This window comes from Drosophila sulfurigaster, chromosome X (genome assembly GCF_023558435.1).
Source record: "Drosophila sulfurigaster albostrigata strain 15112-1811.04 chromosome X, ASM2355843v2, whole genome shotgun sequence".
NCBI lineage: Eukaryota > Metazoa > Arthropoda > Insecta > Diptera > Drosophilidae > Drosophila > Drosophila sulfurigaster.
The window spans coordinates 30,890,477-30,909,298 of NC_084885.1; the positions used below are offsets into that span (position 1 = coordinate 30,890,477).

Consider the following 18,822-nt stretch of genomic DNA (forward strand, 5'->3'; position numbering starts at 1 on the left):
CTACATATTTCCTACTCCTTTTTTTATTGCAATCCTAAAATGGGGTTTGCAATTAAGTAAATCATGCTATGAGCTGTAATTTGCAACATCCTTGTTGGACCACATGTGGCAAGCTTGTCCATCTGTCCGCCTGTCTTTCTGTCTGTCTGTCTGTCTGTCTGTCTGTGTGATTGTTCAACCGAATGCTTTCTACTACTTTCTGTGCACAAGCGTGCAGAACTTTCGGCAATGAACTTCGAGCGGGAAGCGGATCGAAGAGAGCGGAGATGGAGGCGGAGGCTAGCCTAACATATCCTGGCCAGGATATGCACATGAGTGGCAACTTCTTTACTTCAGCGTGCGTGTCTGTGAGCTTGAGCATTTTGTAAAGCTTTTGTGCCTGCTTAATTGTGCGCAAGGACAACAGCATGGTTAGAAGGGAGGGAGGAGGGAGGGGCGAAGGATGGTTGCTCTTGCATAATTTTTGCAATTGTCGCTAGGCAGAGAGCCGCAACCCATAACATAACTTGCTGCCAGGCAGACAACTACGACAACTTGCAACAAGCAGCATAGCTTTGTCCTTGCCCAGGTGCACATTGCTTGCCGGCTGCTTGCCACAGCAACAACTTCATTTGTGCCAACGTGCAACGTGCAATGTGCAACTGGCAACTTGGCAAAACTTTTGAGTGTAAATAATTGTCAGAGCTCGAGCTCTCTCTTTCTCTTCCCTCTCTCTCTCCATCTCCATTTCCCAAGCTAAAAAGAAATACAACCGCAAAAATTCTGCAGCAGGTTTTTAGCCATTTTATGGTGCAATGTGTGTGTGTGTGTGTGTGGAAAGTGTTTCCTTTTTCTTCTGGGGTGCTCAGCATTTATGGATATTTATATGCTCTGTGGCGACAGCACCTTGCTCTCCTTGCTCCTTTTTGTTGAGCTGTGCTGCAGCTCCAATTAGTCGCGTTGTGGATAAACGTCGTCATGTCAGACTTTTCCCTTTCTCTCTCTCTCTCTCGCTCTCTCTCTCTCTTTCTTGCTCTCTTTCTGGCCATCTGTGACCATCAGACGCAAAACTTGGCCAGCAATTCAATTGTTGTTGCCCACACAGCAGCTGCGTGTGCTTGTTGTGGTATTTGTTATCGAAATGACAGCGAACTGTGCTTTGCAACACTCTTTGCCAAATTATACCACACTGCCAACAGCATAATATGTAAACGTATACCCTATGTGGCTTAACAAGATCTAAAGGGTAGTTTGTGTACATAGTTTTGTAGTTCAATAAGTTGTCTTCAAGCTTACTCTATCGATAAAGCTAAGTAAATTAACTTCAATTTAAAGACACTTATTAGGGTAAAACATCTAAAATAAATACAAAAATTCATCAGGCTTACAAAATATATATATACAAAACTAACAAGTTTTACATTTTATGAGTATTTAAAGAATATGTTAGCTTTTAAATATGGCATAAAAGAAGCAATTAAAATAGTTTAAGAATAAGAAAGTCGAGTGTTCTTGTTTGTAAATAAAATCGGCCCTAAAATATACCAAATGATATACCGCAAAAGTACTAAAATATACCGAAGGTCATAGTTGGTTTATAAATAAATTACCACATACGAAGTATACCATAGAGGTCAAAATATACTGAATTGTCGGCTAAGACGATGCGTAATTTGCCATTCACAAGTTTTTCTTTATCGCAACTTAATTTAAAAAAAAATAGAAATACTATCGTTATTATTGACTGTCAAAATATTTGCAGCTCTAGCTTTAAATTAACGATTGAAATTTGAATTTTATGGTTTTGCGGGGGCGGCAGTGGGCGTGGCAAAATTTGAAACAAACTTGATCAGCGTTCAAACATAACAAATGCTGTCGAAAAAGAATTCTAGCTCTATCTATTATAGTCTCTGAGATCTAGGTGTTTAAACGGACGGACAGACAGACAGACGGATAGACAGATCAAGAATATATACACTTTATGGGATCGGGGATGCCTCCTTTAGCTTGTTACATACATCACAAAGTTATAAAACCCTTTTTCTCTATGGGTAGCGGGTATAAAAATGATTTGCATTGAAATAAAGGAAAAATATAACAAAATTGAAAATACACTATTAAATTAAGATATATTATATATTTTTTGTAGCCTGTAGAAGTCGGGGATTTCTTGGCAACATAACGCTCGATGTCGATTAAGTTTTCTCGAGTTCTCGTTTTACCAAACCCAAAAAAAAACTTTAAAATATTCTATAAAAATAATTTACTTATTTATGTTCAATGTTATCTAGTTATTGATGAAATAAAATTGTTTTAAGCGTATTTGATATGATGATATTAATCGCCTCTTCAGATAAATCTATTTCTTTTTCCAAAATTGAAATATAAAATGCATTCAATTGTCTCATCTCTAAATGAGTATATACTATCTTCGATTATTCATTGACAACCTTTAAAGTTTCTCAGTTTGACAATTGGAATGAAATTAGTTTATTATCGATAAATGACAACAAGACTGCTTTGCTTTTGTTGTCAATTTGTCAAGCGGTGAAAAAATTCTGTTGTGTTTTTTGTCAGGTCGGTGAGATTTTTCGTAATCAGGTCGAAAGATTACTAATTTTCTATAGTGTAGTTCGGGTTTCATTTTTGCCAAATATAATAAAGAATTTGCAATAGCGAATGAAAGTCTGTTCACTTAGTTTTGGTCTCGTAAGTCGTTCAGAAATTGTGTTCGATATCCTAAAAGTTTTTGTCTCTCGTTAAAATCGTAGTTATTTTTTATTGTTTGCATTTTTTTTTTTTTTTTGTACAGTTTTTAGTTGAGTTTTAGTTTTGAGCATTTCAAGAAAAAGTCACCACTCGAAATTCAAGTAACGCAAACAAATTGTTATTTTTGCAGGAGAATTTGCTAAGATTTTTATAAAAAAAAAAAAAAAAAAAACAATACAGAATACACAAGTGAAAGATATCAACGACAATATGGAAGTCAAATGTTCCACACTCAATCCGGAAGCGAAAGTTTTTGAGCCACGCTCTGGCAATGTGTTCACTGATGATGAAACGTGGAAGGATCAGAATGAGGCATTTGATCAGCAGCAACAACAGCAGCAGCAACCACTTGCAATGCAGCCACAAACGCAACCACAATACTTTTGGGTGCCAGTTGATCAGCAATCGGCTATGAATGGCGTCTATTTGCATGTCTATCCAACACTAACAACAGCAGCAGCAACAGCACAGCAATCGCCAACTGGCACCGTTTACTATCCACAGCAATCTGGCGATCAAGTCTTCTATCCACAACAGCAGCAACAACAGCCACAGGTTATCTATCAGCAAGTGGCAGCCCCACAGCCACAGACGGCAGAACCGAATGCTCTGCCAACTTATCAGCAGCAGTGTCCACTGGCCAATGCCTATCAGCAGCAAGAGCAAGAACAACAGAATTTAGCATCGGAAGCAACTCAGCAGGTTTTTCTGCCGCCTTCGTCGACGTCGACGTCTGCGTCAAGCTATCAGCAAGTGCCGCAAGTCTATCAGGCGCTGCCACAGCACATAACCCAACAAATAGCTCAACAGTTGCCCCAAGCATTGCCACAGCAGTTAACACAACAAATGACTCAACAAATACCTCAGCAGTTGCCTCAACAAATGCCTCAACAGTTGCCTCAACAGTTGCCTCAACAAATGCCTCAACAAATGCCTCAACAGTTGCCTCAACAGTTGCCTCAACAATTGCCCCAATCGATGTCACAGCAAGTGCCACAACTATTGCCTATGCAACAGCAATTGCCACAGCAATTAAGTCAACAGTTGCCCCAATCGCTGCCTCAATCAATACCTCAATCAATACCTCAATCGATGCCTCAATCACTGCCTCAATCACTACCTCAATCGCTGCCTCAATCGCTGCCCCAATCGCTGCCTCAATCGCTGCCTCAATCAATGCCACAATCACTACCTCAATCGCTGCCTCAATCGATGCCTCAAGCGCTGCCTCAATCACTACCCCAATCGCTGCCTCAATCGCTGCCCCAATCGCTGCCTCCGACCGTGCCCATCTATCAGAGCATGCCACTGCCTTATGTGGTTGCCCCCACAGCTGATGGAGCTCAGTTGAAGCAAGGCTTTCTCTCCTCATCGAAGCATCGCCAGCAGCCGCCATCGCCGTCAGCTTACGAGCAGCCACAAGTGTTGCAAGTGCCACAACAACAACAACAACCACAGCACTTCTATCAACAGCAGCCGCCATTGCAGACCATTTCGCATGTGTATTGGAACCAGGTGATCTTGTCCACCATGTTGTCCATTCTGTTGGACGAGAGACAACCTCTTTGCTACGCTTACATTCTGCGCAAATTGTCGTTGCGTCTCTGTTGCCACGAGGAGCTGATGAAGCGTCTCGTTCCCTACATCATGTACGAGGCAGCCAGCAAGGGTTATGTGCGTCGTGTCGATGGCAATTTCATTTTGGCCACAAGTCTCCTCGACAACGAGCCAAAGATGCACTAAATAATCCCTTATTTATTTGCAAATGAATGTGATGAATAATAGTAAAAGGCATATTAAAGATCCATTGATTCCAAATAGTTGATTTTTTTAAGTTATGGAATTTTATGGTGGCTATGGCGAGGAAAGAGTCAGCACCACAATGATAGCCTTTTTTTATATATTAATATAAATAATGGATTAGAAATAATTGAGTAAGTAGGTAAGATAATCCCAATAGATTAAGCCTCAACTACAGATATATTTAATAGAGAACAGTAAAAAGTAATTAGTAAGCAGCATATAAAGTTGTATTAGATAATTATTCCCTTAGTACATAATCCCAATTGCTTAAGTATTAATTTTAATTAAGCCGCCGAATTTTCTGATGACTGAGGCAGGGAAAAAAACACCACCTCAAATATTTACCCCACTTGCCTAGTATTAATAATGAAATAGAAAAGTAACCAGTACATAAAGTTGACCTGCTTAATAATTTCTTTACTAAATAACATCCATGTCTGAATCGCTGAATTTTGTGATGACCGCGTCAAGGAAAGAGTCAGCAACTCAATTACAGCCTTTTCTATATAAATAAGAACTACAATTATTTACCTTACTTACTTAGTATTAATAATGAAATTCAATAGTTTAAGCAGTTGATAAATTTAGAGTAGGTATTTATTCTTTTATTAAATTTAATTTATTTGTTATTGAGTAGCTGAATTTTGTGATGACCGCGGCAAGGAACGAGTCAGCACATAAATTACATGCTTCACTAAACTTGTTTTAATAATGAAATGAATTTTTTAAGCAGTAGATAAAGTTAGACTAGGCTCCTTTATTAAACAATTGCCATGGCTGAATTATTTATTTGTATTCAACCGCTGAACTTTTTGTTGACTGGAGCAAGGAAAGAGTCAGCAACTCAATTACAGCCTTTTCTATATAAATAAGAACTAGAGTACAATTATTTATCCTACTTGCTTTGTATTAATAATGAAATTCAATAGTTTAAGCAGTATATAAACTTAGGCGAGGTATTTATTCCTTTATTAAATTTAATTTATTTGTTATTGAGTCGCTGAATTTTGTGATGACCACGGCAAGGAACGAGTCAGCACCTTAATTACATGCCTCACTAAACTTGTATTAATAATGAAAGAAATAGTTTAAGCAGTAGATAAAGTAAGGCTAGGCTCCTTTATTAAAAAATTCCCATGGCTAAATTATTTATTTTTATGGAACCGCTGAATTTTGTGTTGACAGGAGCATAGAAAGGGTCAGCACCTGGATTAAACCCTTAACTATACTACAATTAATTGAGCAATAGGAAAAGTTCAATAAGCAGTAGATAAAGTATGTTAAGATAATTATTCGTTTACTAAATGTCAAGAAAGTTATCTTAGATCCAATCTAGACTCATTAGCGTGTAAAGGTCAACAATTATTTGTGCTTACCCATAATTAGTTTGGCATACGAAATCCTGAAAAGAAAGCAAAATGCATATTAATTGACGTCAACTAGAGTAAAGTTCAAATATAGTATTGATTTAATAAAACTGAGAGACAAACGTAAAATTATTTTATAGCTTTAATACTAAATTTTTGCTTGATTTGTGATAGCCCGCATATTTTGCTCAAATTAACTCGTAAACTTTTCAAGTTATTTAATAAGCAATTTAAGGGAATCTTTTGCCCTTACTTTGTTTACGCCTTCACCCCTTGTCCATGTCATTATGATTAACTAAAGAGTCGCCCAACAAGTTGCTTGGCTGCTTCTTGAGCATCAATCACTTTGCTTAGATACTTTTTCGCAGGTCCTTGGCATTAATTGCAACTGAAATCACTTTGAACTTCATTAAAAAGCAACTTAATCAACTCGAGTCAAAGTTTACCGTGTTCCGCGTGCTTCCGTGACGCACCTGCCAGCAACTCATTCACATTGTTGATTGCTGACTCCAGTTATATTCCCCTCCTCCCCTCACGCCCCCAACACCGCCAACGCCCCCCCGCGAAACTTCATCAATCTGCTGAATGGCCTAAAAATTATTAATTAGCCTCGACGTAGCCAGTTTCCAGTTGTTGCCTACCTTTTGTTTGCTTCTCTCCTGCCGCACCCCAAAAAACAAGATAGCTACTGTCGAGTGTGCTCGACTATGAGATACGCGTTACCCATTTTGGAAAGCAAAACAGCCAGGTATTATTCTTGAAATATACCACAAATAATATTAAAAATATACCCAAAGATATTTTAGGTTTATTGATAGTACGCTCAAAATATACCATAGTGTAAAATATACCAAATTTACATCAACAATTCTAAAAATTTACCGAATTGTGTATTTGAGTACCGGAATCAAAATATACCATCGAGTGAAAAATATACCGAAATTAATATACCGCAAAAATACTAATGCTATACCAAATGGTATATTTGATATATCGATATAGTTTCACATTGAAAATACACCATAAATTTCAAAATATGCCACATTCATATACCACAAAAATACTACAAGTATACTGAAGGCCATATTTGGTATATCGATAATATACAGAACTAAAGATATTTTAGGTTTATTGATAATACATTCAAAATATACCATAGAGTGCAAAATATACCAAATTAATATATCGTAAAAATACTAAGAGTATACCAAATGGTATATTTGGAATTACGTTATAGTATCACATTCAAAATATATCATAGAGTGGAAAATCTACCAAAGTAATATACTGCAAAAATACTAAAAATATTCCGAAAGCTATTTATTCAAAATATACAACTGAGCGCAATATATTCCGAATTAATATACTGTAAAAATACTGAAGATGTACTGAGTGTTTTGTATATCTTTATAGAACTACATTTAAAATATACCAAATAAGGCCAAATATACCTAATTAACATATAACAAATATACTGAAAATATACCAACTACTATTTTAGGTATGTTGATACATTACTTCTTCGACCATTTGTATCTGATGTCAATACAATTCTCAGGAATCATAAGTAGTATATAGTAGTATAATAGTATCATAGTATATTTTATAGGGTCGATGATGCCTCCTTCTACCTCTTACATACATTTCCTGGAGGCACAAAGTTATAATACCCTTCTACCCCATAAGTATGGGGTATAAAAACTTTTTCGCTTGGAGTTGAACGAACGCATGTTGTGGTACCTGGCACTTCTTCATCCCCCACTCCCCTCTCCAATGCCTAGGGGGGGCGACTTTGTTGCTCCCCTCGCAGTCGAGTCGAGTCGAGTTGAGCTCTTAAATATTTCATATTTAATTGCGCGCGTAAGCAACGCAATTCTGTTTTGTTGCCGCCCGTTCAAAATTGGCAACATTAATAAAATTAGCCCGGTCGAGTAGAGCTTGCCACATGCCACATGCCGCATGCCGCCGCACAGCAAGTGTTTTGGGCTTACATTTCTCATTTGATACCCGAGACGCCTTCGTTCGTTTTTGTGTGTTCTATAAATATCCTTTAAAATCTGATTAGCCTCGTCTGATCAAAGCCCGCTTGCTGCCTGCTTGGCCTGCCTGCTTGGCCTGACAAATTGGTGGCGCCTCCAGGTGTCCAAGTGTCGCCGTGTTCCACTCAAGAGCTCCACGCCCGCAGCTACACAAACGCACACACAAAAAAAAGCCATTCCCCTGATGAGGGTTGTGTCTGCCTCAAGTTGGTGTCAAGTGCCTAAACGTTGACAGCGGCAAAAAGCGACAGCCTCAGGGCAACAGAAAGAGAGAGAGGGAGACAGAGCGAAGGCAAAGGCAAGAGACAGCAACAACTCTGGTAATGACTTAAACATCGATTTGAATGGCAATTTTAATTTCCCATTTTATTTTCATCATCACATTTTACAAAGACAACTCAGACGACTGACAACAGCAGCGTATTTAAAGTGAAAATGCTTTAGTTTTCCGCACTTAAATGTCTGTAAATAACTTCTTTATTTCCTACAATAAAAACTCTTTTAAATTTCATTTGATTTGTTTACTTATTATTATTTGGTTTAGTTATTTAGTGATTAACTGAAATCGAATTGGAAATTAAACTTGATTTTGCGACACTTATATATGTTGTTCAATTTTCTTCTTCATTTCTGTAGGAAATATTGTAAAAATAATTGCCGAAGAAAACTAGTAAGAAAGCTGCAGTCGAGTGAGCACGACATTGAGATACTCGCTATCAATTTCCAATAAAAGTATTATTATTAATGAAGTACTAAAACATGATATACCGAAGCGTCCAAAATACACCATATGACGCAAAAATACTAAAACATACCGAAACCTATATATAGTATAGAGTATACATTCAAAATATACTATATATTATAAGCCAATAATGTAGTACATTCAAAAAATAATCTTAAAATATACCGCAAAAATACTTAATGCATACAGAAGGCTATATACATCGATATAACATTGCATACAAAATATACCACAGAGCAAATAATACCAACTCTAAAATATACCACAAATATACTAAAACATGTCGAATGCTGTGTATGGTATATCGATATACTACTAAATTCAAAATATACCACAGAGTGCCAAATATACCAGTTTAAAAATATACCGCAAAAATACTTAAACAGAATGTGTGTAGTATATTGTATGGTACCACTTTTAAAATATATCATTGAGTGCAAAATATACCAGATGTAGTAGGCTTTTTTTTGCCATAAAAAAGTAGTTCTTAGACAAATTGAATTTTATTGGCAAACCCTCTATTGGGAACTGAGCTTTGATTTCTTGTGCGCTTTATTGAGTGCCCACTGTAGTCAGGTCATTTTAATTGCTTTGGGCGCAAAAGCGCATTAGCTGCTAAGGACAAGCTGAGAGGCTCATTTTAATAGAAGAGAAAGAGTAAAAGGCTTTGGCTTTCATAAAATTTGCTGACCACTTTCACACCCACTCAACTGAGTTCGCTCTCTTATCCCTTTCTCTTCTCTCCCCGCTCTTTTTTTTGACTCTCTGATTGTTTGTCTATCTTTATCGCTCAATTTCTCTGCCCAATTTCTTCTCCCTCTCCTACGCTCTACGATCTCTGTGTCGTTGTCACAGCATGTCAATTTCAATTTGACATTTATTGTGTTGTGTGCGTGTGTGTACATATATGTATGTGTGTGTGGGAGTGAATGTGTGTGTGTGTGTGTGTGTGTGTGTGCGTAATAAGCCACATTCGTTTATTTTAAAACCGCTTCAATTGTAACACACACTCGTTGCGATTGAATATCCATTCATCCAGACGATGCCACATCCCTTCTCTATCTCGCCCGTTCCCTCTCACTCTGTCTCTCTTTCTCGCTCTATCTCTGTGTGGTCAGCAATTTGATGTTGCGTATGCCTGGCGCGTATTGTCACCAAGCTGCACCACCCGCTGCATCCACAAGCCTTGTTGCCACGCCACGCAGTCGCTTTTGCCTGCCAGTCCGACGCCAACGACGGCGACAGCAACACAAATAAGCGAAACTACAACCAAGTGTGCTCGACTGCCAAACACTCGCTAACACATTGTGGAGTTGAGCTTTGAAAATGTTTTCATATACAGCAAAAATTGTTATTTGCAATCAAACTCCCAAATATAGTTTGAAGAGCTTGAGAGTATAAACTTGAATAAAATTCGAAACTAGAAATAAATTCTAAAAATTAATTCAAAAATGTACAAAAAAGTGTAAGGAACATACTAAATAAATACTGATACACTTTATACATTTTCTATATTAAGCTATATATATTTAATTTAATATAAATGAATTAAAAAAATGAAAATATAATGGAACATAAAATAAGAAGCATATTTATTCTTAAGAAATAGGAAAAGTTAAAAAATTTAGCATCATAATGATAATGATAATGATAATGATAATGATAATGATAATGATAATGATAATGATAATGATAATGATAATGATAATGATAATGATAATGATAATGATAATGATAATGATAATGATAATGATAATGATAATGATAATGATAATGATAATGATAATGATAATGATAATGATAATGATAATGATAATGATAATGATAATGATAATGATAATGATAATGATAATGATAATGATAATGATAATGATAATGATAATGATAATGATAATGATAATGATAATGATAATGATAATGATAATGATAATGATAATGATAATGATAATGATAATGATAATGATAATGATAATGATAATGATAATGATAATGATAATGATAATGATAATGATAATGATAATGATAATGATAATGATAATGATAATGATAATGATAATGATAATGATAATGATAATGATAATGATAATGATAATGATAATGATAATGATAATGATAATGATAATGATAATGATAATGATAATGATATATATATCTATAACTACATTTCCCTAACTTCTTTACTTCTACTTCTCACTACATCATCACACTCTTTGAAACTTCAGCTACCGGGTATAAACAGCAGCAACAGCAGCAGGCAACACATTTTGTGGTTTTCATAGCTGTTTTCATTGTGGCTGAAATCCTTTTCCGTTCAAGCTTCAGGGATGTGCGGCGACTGTGGTGCAGCGGCTCCAGCTGGGCAGGGAGGCACAGTTCGAGTGGAAGGGGCAGAAACAGGGGCAGGAGGCGTGTGGCACGGTGGCACGCACGACTACATTGTCAAAGTTTTGTGTGTGTCATTATTGTGGCTGTTGGCGGTTGTTGTTGCTGTTGTTGTTGTTGTTGTTGTCCTTCGTTGTCCTCGGACATGTTTGTTGTTGCGGGTTATTAAAAACTTTTACCCAAATACAAGCGGGGGGGGAATGGGGAGGGGCAGGACAGGGATTCAAACCCCGATCCGACCGCTGCACTTGCTCGTTTTCATTTTCATTTTCATTGTGAATGTTAATTACTACAACGCCGACAACTGCCACACAGTCAGTTTTTGTTGCCACCCACACATGACGCTCCCCCTCTTCCCCCCTCTCCACCCACAACTTTCCACACGATGTCGCATAATCAAACTTATTTACTTTATGTGACTTTTATGTGAATTAAGTTGCATGTGGAGCGTCGCTTTGGTGTCGCTGCCTCACTGTGTGGCAGCTTTGTTGATGAGCTTGATTAAGCTGTTGTTGTTGCTGCTGTGGCTGGTGTTGTTACTCTTAATGAGGTGTGACTCATAATCAGCTGCCTATCAGCACCCGCAGCTCATAATTATTATTATTACGCATCGCGTCTCTTTCTCTCTCTCTGCGTCACCTTTCTATGCGCTTCTCAACGAGTTGACATGCAACATGCAACACTCATTTTTAAAGCCAATTAAGATTGATCGGTCAAAGCTTCGACCAGAGAAAATTTGCGTTCTAGAATAACTCAATTTGACAGCGAGTTTGGTGGAGACGTTGTCAATTCTGTGACGAATATTTTCCACATTTTGTTTGATCTTTTTCTCTATATAAAATTTCCCTTTTCACTAGTTTTATATTTCCATTCTTTTCATTCGTTCCTTACTTTGTGAACTTATTAGTTCTATATCGACTTTTTATTGAATTCTACTGTCACTTTTCGGACTTTTCTTTCTTGTTTCTAGCTCTTTCTCTTTAATTCTTGATTTATTTCTCGTGCCTACTTTTAATTTTTGCTTTTTACAGAGCGCTCTTCTTTCTTCTTTATCTTTTCTTCTCTCTCTCTCTCACTCTGTCTCTATTGCTCCTTTCTTCATTTCTTTTTCCATCTCACTCAATCTCGCTATTTTCATTTCTACTTTTCATTTCCTTTTTTATAGAGTGCCTATTCCTTTCTTTCCTTTTCTCTCTCTCTCTCTCTCTTTCTTTCTTCGTTTCTTTCTCGTTTCTACTTTTCATTTCCTCTCTTAAAGCGAGCCTCTTCCTTTCTGTATTACCTTTCATTCTCATTCACTTTCTTTCTCACGACTTCCCATCCCTGAGCATTCTGGCGCCCTGGAATTGAGTTAGTGGCAATCACAAACGCATTTGCATACAGAGCGCTCATTGAACTTGCCCCTGGCAGGGTTCACAATTGCGCTCTGCTCAGTTTCACTTGCCACATGCCACATGCCACTTACCAATTTGCCACACATACGTTTTGGCATGCAGACAACGCAGAAAAGAAAAACAAAGCTTCGTCGGTCGCAGCTGTTTGCTAGCAAATCTCTTGTCACATTGCCAGTGTGCCCATAAGCTGCCAAAGCCAAAGTGGCATCATTCTTTTTCTTTCTGCTTTTGCAGGTGGCAGCGCTCGTCGTCGGTCTTTTGAACGTGTTGTCGACTGGTCACAGCTGCCGCAATGTCTGTTAGCTGTCAGAGTCTACGTTTGCTCTCCCTGTCTCTTTCGGTCTGTCTGTCTCCCTCTCTCCCGCTCTCTCTTTCTCTTTCAATCAATCTTTCTGTCTGTCTCTCTCTCTTTTTTTATCTATGTATCTATCTATCTATCAGTCTGTCTGTTTAGATCTCTTGCTCTATTTTTCTCTATCTTTCTGTCTGTCTGTCTGCCTGTCTCTCTCTCCATCTCACTCTCTTTCTCTCCGTATCTCTCTGTATGTCTCTCCCTCTCTCATTCTCTCTTTCTTTCAACCTCTTTCTCTTTCTTTGTATCTCTCTCTCCTTTCTCTGTATATGTCTCTGCCTCTGTCTCTATCTTTGTCCCTCTCTCTTTAACTTTCTCTCTTTCTTTCTGCCTCTCTCTCTATCTGTCTGTCTCTCTCTCTCTCTCTCTCTATCTATCTATCTTCATATCTGTCTCCCTGCCTGTCAGTCTGTCTCTTTCTCTCTCTCTATATCTTTCTCTCTCTCTATATCTTTCTCTCTCTCTATCTCTTTCTCTCTATATGGCTGTCTATCTTTCTCTCTCTGCCTCTTTCTCTCTCTCATACTCTTGTTCTCTCTTTTTCTCTCGCTCTCTCTCTCTCTCTCAACCACTTTTCCCTCTCTCTCTCTCTCTCTGTCTATTTGCCTCTCTTTCTCTATCGGTCTGTCTCTCTCTCACACTCTATCTCTCTCTCTCTCTGCCTATTCCTCTTTTTCTCTAAGCCTATTTCTCTTTCTCTCTCTGCCTCTTTCTCCCTCTCTGTCTATTTGCCTCTCTGCCTCTTTCTCTCTGTCTATTTCTCTCTGTCTCTGCCTCTTTCTCTCACTCTCTCTCTGTCCCTGTCTCTCTCTTCCTCTCGTTTTCTCTTTACCTGTCTTTCCGTCTCTTCTCTTAACTCTCTTCCCAAACTTTTAGCTTAGTTTGTCAAAACACAAAGTCAATTTATGGCTTAAGACCGCACCGAAGAAGCTTTAACCGCTGAAGCTGAAGACGAAACCATCTTCAGGAAGTGGCTGAGGATACGGCTACGTTCGCGTGTCACATCAGACATTGTCTTCGTTGGTCGTCTGCTTCTACGTCTGTTTTTTCCGGACGTACCGAAAAGTTGAACGCCGTACGCACGTACGAAATAATTATAGCGCAAATACGTGTGCCGCATATGCAATCACATAGCTCAGTCATTGGCTCAGACAGCCCCTCCCCCTCGTCCCACACACACTCCCCCTTTCACCTTCTCTCTTGCTGCTCCTACGCCAAGCTTTCCTTTGACTTTCCTTTCCCAGTTTTGCCATCCACTTCCTTTAGAGTGTGTCCCCATTCTGTTTGCCATATTTATTTTGGAGCAGCCCATTTTTAGGCATATATTTTGTAGCATTCCCGCCCGCACCCTTCCCCTCTGGCCATGCCAAAAAGTTGGCAAGTTTTTTCCCTCGAATTTTGTGCTTTTTCCCTATGTCAAATATTTTGTTGTGTTTTTTTTTTTTTTGAGCCTCCCTCGAGCTGGCATTGTTAACTCTGCTTCTTTTTTTTCTCGTTGTCAAATATTGACGGCTTTTTATTTCGATATTAAGTTCACACACTCACTCATACACACCCACACACACCCACACACACACATGGGGCAACAGTTTCCATTTACTTTTCGGCCTTTTGAAGCAACTTTTTGTTGCCTTTTATAACTTTGCTGTTCTTTTGCCTCGGGCATCATTTGGCTAAGCTGCTGATTACTTAAAGTTTTCAATTCGATTACGCTTAAGCATGATATAATATAGTGTAATATATCATTTGCACAAAGGATATGTGAAATAATGAGAATTTCATTACTAAATATTTCAAATACATCAGTTTTTTTTGGGTCATACTGTAAGCTAATCATTTTACTTTAAATACTCAATATAAATATTTTAAAAAAAAGGTATACATCTTCGCTTTAATACATTTTTAAACCCGCTACCCATAGGGTAGAAGGGTATTATAACGTTGTGCCGGCAGGAAATGTATGTAACAGGTAGAAGGAGGCATCTCCGACCCTATAAAGTATATATATTCTTGATCAGCGTCAACAGCCAGGACAATCTAGCCATGTCCGTCTGTCCGTCCGTCCGTATGAAACACTGGATCTCAGAGACTATAAGAGATAGGGCTATAATTTTTTTACGACAGCATTTGTTATGTTTACACGCAATTTGTTTAAAATTGTTGCCACGCCCACTTCCGCCCCTGCAAATCAAAAAAAATCGAATAACAAGCGTAACTTTAGAGCTACAGCTGCGAATTTTGATATATACAATAATAACTATAGTAGTTTGATTCCTGAAAATTTGATTGCGATCAGATCAAAATTGTCGAATTTATTAAAGAAATACATTTGTATGGGCAAAAAAGCCTACTTACTAGGGGTCTTAGTTGCTTTGGCTGACAATCTGGTATATTATGCCGTCTATGGTATATTTGGAATGCGGTATCGATATATCATTTGGTATATTTTTAGTATTTTTGCACTTTATTGGGCATATTTTGAGAAAAATACCGTCGAGTACACTCGACTTTAGCTTTCTTACTTGTTTTGAAGTGTGATTGCGGGCAAAATATGAAAACAGCGGGCAAGCGGGTATTCTGGCTTTTTGAGCAAATTGAAGCATATTTGTTTTTTAGTTTACTCTTTCTTAAATTTTAGAGATGTTTTCATTGAATTTAATGCCCCTGCAGGCGGTATCGTAGCACGTTCAAGTCGCTCAGCCTGTGAAGAGCTTAGCATATATTCGCTCTGTTCCAGCTTGCACTCGTTGATCACAAGCAGCTGATCCTCGTCCGGTCGAGTTGGTGGCATGCCTAGGGTGTCACTAACACTCCACACCGACTCTTCTTGCAGCTCAGCCACTGGCTGGCTGTTGGCTTGCTCAGACTCAAACTAATGGGTGCTCCATGGATGATAGAACTTCCTAGAAATGGATTGATGACCGTTGGATCTGATGTATGCCACTCGTCTAAGAGCAAAAACAAGTCATATGGCGCTTTTGTAGCAACTATAGATATGAAGTCCTCCACACGATATTTCTCTTCAGTTACTGAGCATATGAAGGGTCAGGAACTGTCTAATCAAATATTAATGAATATGACATGTGCACTAAAGGCATATCGTGAGCATCATGGGAGTTTGTCCGATCGCATTCTCTTTTTCGGCGACTGTGTAGGTGATAGTCAGCTAAATCAAGTACACTTGGTCCTCGCTTAACACGGACTCTTTTAGCACGAACTCGGTCTTACACGGTTACAAATTTGCTCCCATCCCCTTTTAACACGCTAAAAACCTCGATCTTACACGATTTTTTTTGTAAGGAGCCTTCAAAATGAGAAAAATTGTTGAAGTAAACTAACTGTTTTATTCTATGATTGCCACCAAATGCATTTCAAATTTAATATGAATAGAAACATGATCTTCTTTGGAATTTTTTTTCTGTTTTGTTTTCTGTTCTGATAATTGCAAAAATTAACAAATTCGTACGCAAAACCAAAAAATGAACGAATTTATATATTTTATCGTAAAACAGATGAAGTTCCTAAAATCAATCTTAGCTCTAAAAATAGCGCTAATCCAAAGCTTTAAGAATAACCTTCATTTATTTTTCAAATTGTTTTAGTTTATTTTTTTTTCACTGAAAAGCACGCGACATTTACCAGAGAATTACCCATATGAAACTTTATTTTGCGAACGTATTTTGTGTTGAATCCATGTTTCGCTTAACACGATTTCGCTATTTTCGTGTTAAGCGAAGGCCAGGTGTATTCAATATTGAGGAGAAATTCCTCAAAACTCGACTGGACGAGATCTATAAATCGGCGGGAAGAGAGAAAGGTTGCAACTTGGCCTTTATTGTTGTAAAAAAAAGAATTAACACACGTTACTTTGTTAATAAAAAAAAATATCCTGAACCTGGAACCGTCGTCGACGATGGAGTCACTTTGCCCGAGCGTTATGATTTCTATTTGGTTTCACAGGCCATAAAACAAGGTACTGTTTCTCCAACAAACTACAATGTTTTGCATGACAGCATGGGTATGAATGCTGATAAGATACAAATACTAACGTACAAAATGACACATATGTACTACAATTGGTCTGGAACTTGCCGAGTTCCTGTAGTTTGCCAATATGCTAGCTACACAAGTACATCCAACACTAGAACCATTTGAGAATTGCAACAGGCAAATAAGTAAAATTTACTGTTTACGTTTTCAATTTATGTAAACAAACTTGCAAGTATGCCATACAAATTTGTAATTGGAGAACGAAATATTGCATACTTTTAAGCTGATCATGCAAAGAACATGTTGCAGAAATATCTTATGTGGAATATTATAAGAAACGCTACTATAATATTTCACATAAGACATTTCTACATCTTTGTTACTGAATTTAAACATCGGGGATGATTCAAAAGCGACATCATCTACTCGATATGTTTTATTAATGATAAAGGCGCCCTGATAATCATCATGCTCTCGAATGAATTTTTCATATTTCAAACCAATATTTTGATTATTTTGAATTTTTAAGTAATTATAAAAAAAAATTATGCACATTTTTATTAGATTCACGTCCTATTTCTAATAAATTCGATCAATCAATGTGCACAAGCAAGATTCACAAAACCAAGTGACGCATAGAACCCAAAATTTGGGCAATGGAAAACAATTAATGGAAAGCGGATATACATATATATGTAAAATATATATTTTTGCACTTTAAAATAAAATTTGTATATTCAGTATTTCAAAAAAAATGAATAAAGTATATTGTTTGCTCTTTAATATCAAAATTTCAAAAATTTATTATTACGCATTAATATTATACTAAATTTTTATTAAAAATTTGGTTTGCAATGTTTACATTTTCACTGTAAAAGTTGATTTTTTTTAAATTTTTTTCAAAATTAGTTTACACAAAAGAAGTTTATTGACAGCACAGTTTTACAATCTCAAATTGTTTAGAATAATATATGATTAATTTATACTATTATCATATATGTATGTTAATGGACTTTAATAATAATTGGAATGCTAAAAAAAAACTGTAATCCAAATGGCATGAAATTAGTTTCTTTGACTTCTTTATGCAGTTTTTTTGTGGAAGTAAATGAGTCAAGTATTCATAAGACAAACATTCTAATTAAATTGGAGTATTCGCTTTAGTATTACGATAGCAACACAGTCTGTTGTGTTGTGATATTGAAATGTAATCCCATTTGCCAAGTTAAGTTCAGCTCTTCAGTTCTCTCCCTTTAATTCGCACTTGGTTATGCTAGGCTCGAAAACTTTGTTAGTCGCAGCAACTAGAGGGGGAAATTTCTAGTGTTGCAAGAAGATAGCAGGAGGGAGAGAGATGTGTGTGTGTGTGTGTGTGTCACAGCTGTTGCATAGTGCGCCTAAAGTGTGCGTTTATTCAACCGCAGAACGCACACGTTCGCAAAAACACACACACATACACATGATAACCATGTAAGGTGGTTAAGGAAGCCTCCTGCAAATGTTTTGGCCATGGATGAAAATGGGATCGTGAGCAGAACAGAACAGAACAGAACGCGCCAAAAACTCTGAAAACTTTCGTGCCCAAAAGTCCAACATATGTTACTGTTCATGCATGTTATCCCAGTTAGTCAGTCAGTCAGTCTGTTGAGTTGAGTTCCGAACAGAACAGAAGAGGAGAAGAGGAGAAGAGGATAGTTTTGGATTGAGAAGGGAGCTGCTAACTTAGTTTAGTACTCTTATGGTGGCCACCCCACAGAGCACAAGCAGCTGGCTGTCAAGCCAGTGTAATTATAACAAGTTTTCGAGCCATTTTTTTTTCTTCGCTCGTGTTTGAATCTTGCTTAGCTTTGGATACCCTATAGAATATTCTATGTTAGCAATAAGGTAGTTATTTCTTCCATTAAAGAAACTACCATAAAAATATGTTTAAAAATTCAGCGTTTCTTGCATAACATTTGAACTAAATTGAATTTATAAACTATAGCTACATAATAATATTTAA

The 18,822-nt window shown here is 37.3% G+C and overlaps 2 protein-coding genes across 2 annotated transcripts; both read left to right on the forward strand.

The window, feature by feature from the left end:
• Nucleotides 1-2,686: 2,686 nt before the first annotated feature.
• Nucleotides 2,687-4,566, forward strand: LOC133848663 (bromodomain-containing protein DDB_G0280777-like). Its single transcript, XM_062284318.1, has 2 exons — nucleotides 2,687-3,916; nucleotides 3,989-4,566. Exons 1-2 carry the CDS (start codon nucleotides 2,959-2,961, stop codon nucleotides 4,489-4,491), a joined length of 1,461 nt encoding a protein of 486 aa, XP_062140302.1. The 5' UTR covers nucleotides 2,687-2,958; the 3' UTR covers nucleotides 4,492-4,566.
• A 10,815-nt stretch (nucleotides 4,567-15,381) lies between these two features.
• Nucleotides 15,382-16,985, forward strand: LOC133848806 (protein aubergine-like). Its single transcript, XM_062284500.1, has 3 exons — nucleotides 15,382-15,402; nucleotides 15,664-16,005; nucleotides 16,563-16,985. Exons 1-3 carry the CDS (start codon nucleotides 15,382-15,384, stop codon nucleotides 16,983-16,985), a joined length of 786 nt encoding a protein of 261 aa, XP_062140484.1.
• The last annotated feature ends 1,837 nt before the right edge of the window (nucleotides 16,986-18,822 follow it).